General features: G+C 35.2%; 2 protein-coding genes across 6 annotated transcripts in view; both read left to right on the top strand.

The window, feature by feature from the left end:
- The window catches only part of LOC100635637 (ufm1-specific protease 2-like), a 1918-nt gene extending 1130 nt beyond the window's left edge, over positions 1 to 788 (top strand). The window contains exons 5-9 of the mRNA XM_003383529.3: positions 114 to 185; positions 234 to 400; positions 444 to 504; positions 556 to 594; positions 653 to 788. Of these exons, the coding sequence (XP_003383577.1) occupies positions 114 to 185; positions 234 to 400; positions 444 to 504; positions 556 to 594; positions 653 to 697 (384 nt within the window). The 3' untranslated portion in view covers positions 698 to 788. The remainder of the gene's footprint in view (positions 1 to 113; positions 186 to 233; positions 401 to 443; positions 505 to 555; positions 595 to 652) is intronic.
- A 285-nt stretch (positions 789 to 1073) lies between these two features.
- LOC105316479 (ufm1-specific protease 2) overlaps positions 1074 to 7045 on the top strand; it is a 6683-nt gene continuing 711 nt past the window's right edge. For 2 of the 5 annotated variants that reach the window (XR_002189754.1, XM_020007044.1), the window contains exons 1-9: positions 1074 to 1143; positions 1218 to 1313; positions 1358 to 1541; positions 1585 to 1712; positions 5697 to 5915; positions 5964 to 6261; positions 6303 to 6376; positions 6428 to 6556; positions 6934 to 7005. Coding sequence is in view for 4 of the 5 variants with exons in the window: in XM_020007044.1 (XP_019862603.1) it covers positions 1487 to 1541; positions 1585 to 1712; positions 5697 to 5915; positions 5964 to 6261; positions 6303 to 6376; positions 6428 to 6556; positions 6934 to 7005 (975 nt within the window). In the remaining variant the exon portion in view is untranslated. Of the gene's footprint in view, positions 1144 to 1217; positions 1542 to 1584; positions 1713 to 2048; positions 3223 to 3619; positions 3857 to 5696; positions 5916 to 5963; positions 6262 to 6302; positions 6377 to 6427; positions 6557 to 6933; positions 7006 to 7045 lie in introns of those variants that run through there. The other 3 variants (XM_020007048.1, XM_020007058.1, XM_020007052.1) reach the window with 3 other exon arrangements.

Here is a 7045-nt window from a genome sequence, read left to right on the forward strand (position 1 = left end):
TATAGCCCATGGTTTTTTCAAAAAATTGGCTCCGAAATCACCCTAATTTTTATTGCATTGCACGTATCACATAAATTTAACTTAAAAATTATTTATTATTATTATTATTATAGAAGCCATTTATTGGCTCTTCTGAATGGATCGGTTCAATTGAAGTCAGTACTGTCCTGAATCACTCGTTACAGGTGGGTGGGCCAATGGGTGTGGTCAATACCAAATGCTTCATTATTCAGATAGAATCTCGTATTCATCACTGCTCAAGAGGAGCTGATATCGCTGGTACCGGTCGTCTTTTACAGCATCATTTTAGAAACCAGGGCACACCCGTAATGATAGGGGGCGGGGTTCTAGCTCATACCATATTAGGAGTTGACTATGACGAGCAGTCTGGTGACATTAAGTAGGAAAAATAACCTTAAAAATAATTTTATAATAATTTTTAGGTTTTTGATTCTTGATCCTCATTACACTGGCCCTGAGGACATTAATTTGATAAATGGAAAAGTACATGGTCGCTTGATAATGTACAATTGTAATGTCAATATGATCTTTTAGGGTTGTGGCTGGAAAGGGATGAATTTTTGGGATCAAAATGTAAGACTTTTGTGGCTGCTTTCAATCTGCAATTTACTATTCTCTTTTTCCTTTTTAGGCAAGCTACAATTTGTGTATGCCCATCAGACCTCAGGAAATATAAAATACAAAAAACTTTGTCATTTTTTGCTTTTAATGCTTTATTTATATATGCCGTAAATTATCTAATAGAGCGGTATGATCAAATAACTAAATTAGTCAAATTGAAATTATTTCTTTCTTTTCACGAGGAGCATGCAAAAACGTGGACGAGATATTGTCCTTATTTTTACCAGAAACCAACAGGTAATGAGAGAAAAAGACATTTATTTACTCAGATATTCATCCGCTACTAGTTACTCTCATCGAATCCAACAATGAAGAGATTCGTTAGACTATTCCATTTCCATCATTCACTCTCTCCATCTTCTTGTGGCCATCTTGCTCTGAGCTCCTCTCGCTTATCTTCTGTTTTGAGATCAGCAGAAGTTTCTTACTGTATCACTAGATACAGCAATCACTACTTTAATCATATGAAGACACACTCCAACAGAGGAATTCATTCTAATGGTAAATTACAATTTACCAGAGTAGACTTAATTTTCTTTCTTTTTCAATTTACCCATCTTTTTTTATTCTTCCAGCCCCTCTTCATAAAGAGGACTATTATCAGATACTTGGGATACCACGGACTGCTGATGCCAAAGAAATAAAGAAAGCTTATTAAAAATTTTGATAAAGTGGGTGTGTCAGTTGATCACGTGATTATCACATGATTTTATAGGAGAACAATATACTATTGATCATTAATAGTGATGAAATAGTTAAAGGTTACAGGGTATCAGAAAAGAAGGGGCTTGTGCAATTGTCTGTTGATAAAAATGTAAAGGATTATGTTAATCATAATGGAGTGATGTTTCACCTAACGGCACAATTTAAATGCTATTTACCATATAAGGATTTAACAGGTACACGTATCTTGATAAATAATTAAAATTAATTTTATTTTAGAGAGTGTCATTGTCGATCGGTTGCAGCAGTTCATTAGTAGGTGTGTCCTTTGGTTGCCAGGACAACAAGTATTGCTAGAGGATGAAAAAGAGAAGCATATTGTATTCACACCAACTGGACTGGACAAAGTAAGCCATTCATAGTGATACATTTAATTAAGGAGGATTTTGCACAATTGATGGATATCAGTTTACGATTTTGAGAAATGACAATTTTTTATAATACATATGTACGTATAATTTTAATCTTTTAACTTAATTATTATTGCTCAAGCCCTAAATGGGCTAAAATTTTTAATTGAGAAGCAAAAGATTTAACTTAGAAGAGGTGTATTGTTATGTAGTGAAGAATAGTGTTGAATAGTTGATTACTCATAGAATCCTATTGTTAGTATAAATTAATGATTATTATGGTCATGGTTATTAATAATTTGACCTTCCTCCAAATACTGTCTAAACACACAGTACTTCCTTCTTCTCATTCTTCTCAATATGGCAACACGACTTGTAGACTCCCTTGAAGATATCACCTCACCAAGTGAAATTCCTTCTCAAGAAGATGTTACTGAGGTGCCATTAGATGATAAATTTGGAAAGAAGGCAACAAAGCTCAAAAGGAGGAAGCACCATGTAAAAATCCTTGTCATGGGGCTGACAGGTACAGGGAAATCAAGTCTTGTCAATTCAATGATGGGAGATATTGTTACAGTAGCTCAGGCTGGGGCAAACCCTGTTCAAACGGAAACACAGTATCATAAAGGAGAGCACGATGGTATAAGAGTCAAGATATATGATACTCCTGGGTTTGGTGATGGAGCTCTTTCTGAAAAGAAAGTATTAAAAAATATTTCTAAGAAGGCACCAAAGAAAGGATATGATCTCATACTCATTACTTTGAGGATGGATAATCGTTTTGATGCAAACATTAAAATGCTTTCACGTCTTGTGCAATTTATGGATCAAGGAAAGTGGGAAAGAACAATTATCGTCCTTACTTTTGCAAATTTATTTGTTACTCAGCTTAATAATAATCCTTCAAAGCAGTATACTGAAGATGAAATTAAGGAAGAATTACAAGAGCAAAATAAGTTATTCAAGGAGCGCTTTCAACAGCACATGAAAAAGGAGGTTGATATCCCGTTTGTATTGGCAGGAGGAGTAGAGGATCGAAAATTGCCAACAGATGATGACTGGCTTGTTACTCTTTGGGAGCAGAGCGTACTTCGATGTAGGACCAAGGCAAAACCTTTTCTGAAGCGTTTGGGTATCTTTCGTTTGATAAATCAATTGCGACTCAAAATAAAATTCCTCTTTACCGGTTATGAAGAAAGTACCAACATCAATGGGCCTGAGGAATTTCATGCCACTTTAGAAGGAGGTAGTGATTCTGAAGGTGAAGAAGAAGAGTCTAGTAGCAGTGAGGAGGAAGGTGGCAGCCCTGATGATGGTAGCCTACAGCATGTTGAGATGGATTTAGTTCAAGAGGTGAATGCTGAATTATTACCTGAACATTAACTGAAACTTTTATTAAGCTTTAATAATTTTTGTTTGACAACATTTTTTTTAGATAGTTTTAACTTTTTTTTGTAGTTATTTTTTGGCAAAATTAGTAGAATAATGACAAGATAGCTTAAGTATACATTTGTCAAGCAATATGAAATAACCAAATTAATGATGGTTGTAATTTGCAAGATGGTCTGGAGCATGTTGATCTAAAATTGGTTGCATAGCATTATTAAATTTTGACTGAACATTATTATGTTGACTATAATTTTCACATTGCCTATTTGTATCTGTGAATTTTTTTTTTAAACTAGCTGCTTTTGTGTGTTTTCTAAATTATATTTAATACCTTGTACCCTTTCACCACTGATCATTCTTACCAGTGACCTATGATTGGTCTGCTCTAAAATGATATTGATTCTTGTATGGCTCGTAAGCAGCTGATGTTATTATGTTGCAATCATATTTTATAACTAAGTCATCTAAGTGCTGGCTGGACCACTTTATTGATTTCATCTTTTCATTTTAATTAGGGTTTGACTCTGCTAAGTTTACCTTTTCTTACATGTCACTAAAACATAAAGTACATGGAAGATGAACTGATGAGGAGAATAAGATATTAATCATCACATATGTGTAGGAGAGTTGTGTAGTAAAAAAGATAAGATAATCTTGCTATTGTCAAACCACACAAACCATACTTTCTCACTATGGCAAAAGCAAAAACAATACAGGCTTTGTCAAATCTGCTGAAAATATTACTTCACAAGGTATTTCAGACTATTTATGTAGACTATTATTATATGCTATTTGTTTGTAAGTTTCTGTAAATAACAAACTGATAGACCTACAGCTACATGTACTTTGATCATATGGCAAAGTTTATCATTACAGTTGTTATTGCTATTGCACATTTTTCTTCAGTATTTTTACAAGTAGTAGTTGAGTTGTAAATGTATTTAGAGTTGTAGTAAGAATATCAAAATTAAGATAGTTACTATGGGCATAATTATTATAGCCAGCATAGTTCTTGTACTTTAATATGGCAGAAGCAGAAAAATCATCATTCGTGGGCTCTGTTGAACACTTTCCCTCGCCAAATGAGAATATTACAGGAGAAGATAATGCTATTACAGATGAAGCTGAAGCTACACACGGTGTAGATAAAAATGAAGTTAAAATAAAGTCAGAGCGGCTCAAAAAAAGGACAGACAGTGTGAAAATCCTTATTATAGGACTGATGGGTGTAGGAAAATCGAGTCTTGTCAATGCAATGATGGGAGATATTGTTGCAATATCTAAGGCTGGAGCAAGGGCTTGTCAGACACAGGTTGTGTGCCATGAAGGAGAACGTGAGGGCATAAGAATCAAGATATACGACACTGCTGGCTTTGGTGAAGCAGGTATTTCAGAAAAGAAAATATTGAAGAACATTGCTGAGAACACACCAAGAAGAGGATATGACCTTATCCTTATAGCGATAAAGATGGATAATCGCCTTGATGCTGACAATGCAAAGAAGATGCTGTCATTTCTTGGTCGACTAATGGAACCAGAAATGTGGAAGAGGACAATTGTGGTACTCACTTTTGCTAATTTTTTTGTCCTTCAACTGAACCATGAATATCAGGACTCTGTTAATAAAGAGGGTATAAAATTTGAAGTTGAAAGAAAAATGCAAGAATTTAAAAAAGTCTTTCAAGAGCACACTGGGAAAGATTGGGGATTAGTTAGTGAAATTCCATTTGTATTGGCAGGAACCATGAAGCAGCGACAGTTACCAACTGTTGATGACTGGCTTGTTACTCTTTGGGATCAAAGCATACTTCGATGTAGGACAGAGGCAAAACCTTTCTTAAAATGTATTAGGTTTCAACGTTTATTTGTCGACTTACACCTCCTTATACGAAATATTTTCCCTATCACCAGTGATAGTGAAAAAGATTCAAGCAATGCTGAAAATGTCCCTGGGCAGGAGGGACAAGCACCATTTACAACAAGTACCATGAGGCAAGAAATGCCAGTAAAAGATGATTTTAATTGGCAGCAAAATGGGCAAAGTGGCCTTAGAGAAGAGCCAAGAGATGGTGATTTTGATCTGCAAAAAGATGGCCTGGAGCACATGGGATGGGATTTGTTGTCAGAGATCGATTTTAATCATTTTTCTTGATGATTGCACAATTATACATTGCAGACTTATCGATGTTTTTTTTTCCTTTTTTTATATTATTTTTATTTGTTGTAGCCACAGTTTGAAATTAGATTGTAAAAGTTATATGATTAAAAATAAGCTCTGTGACTACATGATGAGTACTATGATGATCGAATTCTATTTTTACAATAGTTTATTTACCATTTGTGACCATAATTGACAAAAGGGCCCTTATGGCGGATTTTAAAAATGATTGTTATAATGGAAAATATCAACCTGTGAGTGCTTTGTTAGACAATCATTGTTTCTAAAAGTTTCATGGTAACTTTTTGCATCCTGTGGAGTAATTTTATGATGAATGGGGCTCAGGAAGTTGGATTTCTTGGGCTAGAAAGACAAATTTCACTACCCGCCATAAGGTACCTTTTGTCAATTATGGTCACATTTTTATTTTGCAGCCACCAGTTGTTGTTGAACTACTTCAGAAGAGTCCATCTTCGTCTGGTCTGTACCCTCTCACTGTTACCATGACACCAATGACCACACCCACTTTAGTCCTACCAGTGACCTTTGATTTGATTGGTTTATTCTGCAATGATATCGACACTCGTCTGGTTGCTAAGCAACTGAGAAACAGACTACAGGAACAAATAAAATTAATAGCACAAACCATCATGGTAAGAACTCTCTCCTCTCTTTATAATTTATATATTATTACTTTTTAGGTTGATAAAGCTACTAATGATCAAGACATTCATTCAGTTTTTTTCTTTCATTTTAACTTACCCAATCAACATGTTCCCATCACTATCCCATACCCTGACCTCCCTCTCTCTACTGATATCAGGGTCATTCCTTCTCCTCTTCCAGACTCTTCTCTTCTCTCCCTTCGAACTAAACTCCATCAAACCTTTTGCCTTCCAACTAATCGACCGTTTCTACGAAAGACTAACAGACAATGGTCACCTTGGAAGCAGGAGGCACGCCTGTTTGATCCACACGTGTCATTAAATTTGACAGAAGGTTCTAAATTAATGTTATTTATTTATTATTAATAACATTAGGTGGCGACGGATTAGCTTTGGTGAATGGTAGCTATCTTTATTATCATTACATGCAAGAAAAGTTTAATGACAAGGTATGAACTCTCCTCCTCTATATCTCTTTGTTTCTATCCCTCATTCTTAAGGGTTGGGGCTGTGCTTATAGATCCCTCCAGACAATATGGTCTTGGTTTCGTTGTCAAGGCTACACTGATGCACCTGTTCCTACCCACAGGGAGATACAGCAGACACTGGTTGATTGTGGAGATAAAGAGGTGAGGGAGAGAGAGAGAGGGTGGGGTGGGATGGAAGTTTATGAAGTAATATTATAAAAAACCATTATTCTGAAAAATACCCTGTACTATAGCCCATGGTTTTTTTCAAAAAATGGCTCCGAAATCACACCCAATTTTTATTACATTTTCTGATACATATTGATGTCCTTATGCTGTGTAGAAAGTTTGAGCTGATTCCGACTTCAAATTTTCAAGTTATGGCTATTTTAAAAAATTGGCCAAAATCTGAAAAGTACCCTGTACTATAGCCCATGGTTTTTTTTAAATTGGCTCCGAAATCATCCCCATTTTTATTGCATTGCACATATCACATAAATTTTTATCACATAAATTAAAATTATTTATTATTATTATAGAAACCATTCATTGGCTCTTCTGAATGGATCGGATCAATTGAAGTCAGTACTGTCCTCAGTCACTCATTACAGGTGGGTGGGCCAATGGGTGTGGTCAATACCGAATGCTTCA

Source organism: Amphimedon queenslandica, unplaced genomic scaffold (genome assembly GCF_000090795.2).
Source record: "Amphimedon queenslandica unplaced genomic scaffold, v1.1 AMPQUscaffold_13509, whole genome shotgun sequence".
Taxonomy (NCBI): domain Eukaryota; kingdom Metazoa; phylum Porifera; class Demospongiae; order Haplosclerida; family Niphatidae; genus Amphimedon; species Amphimedon queenslandica.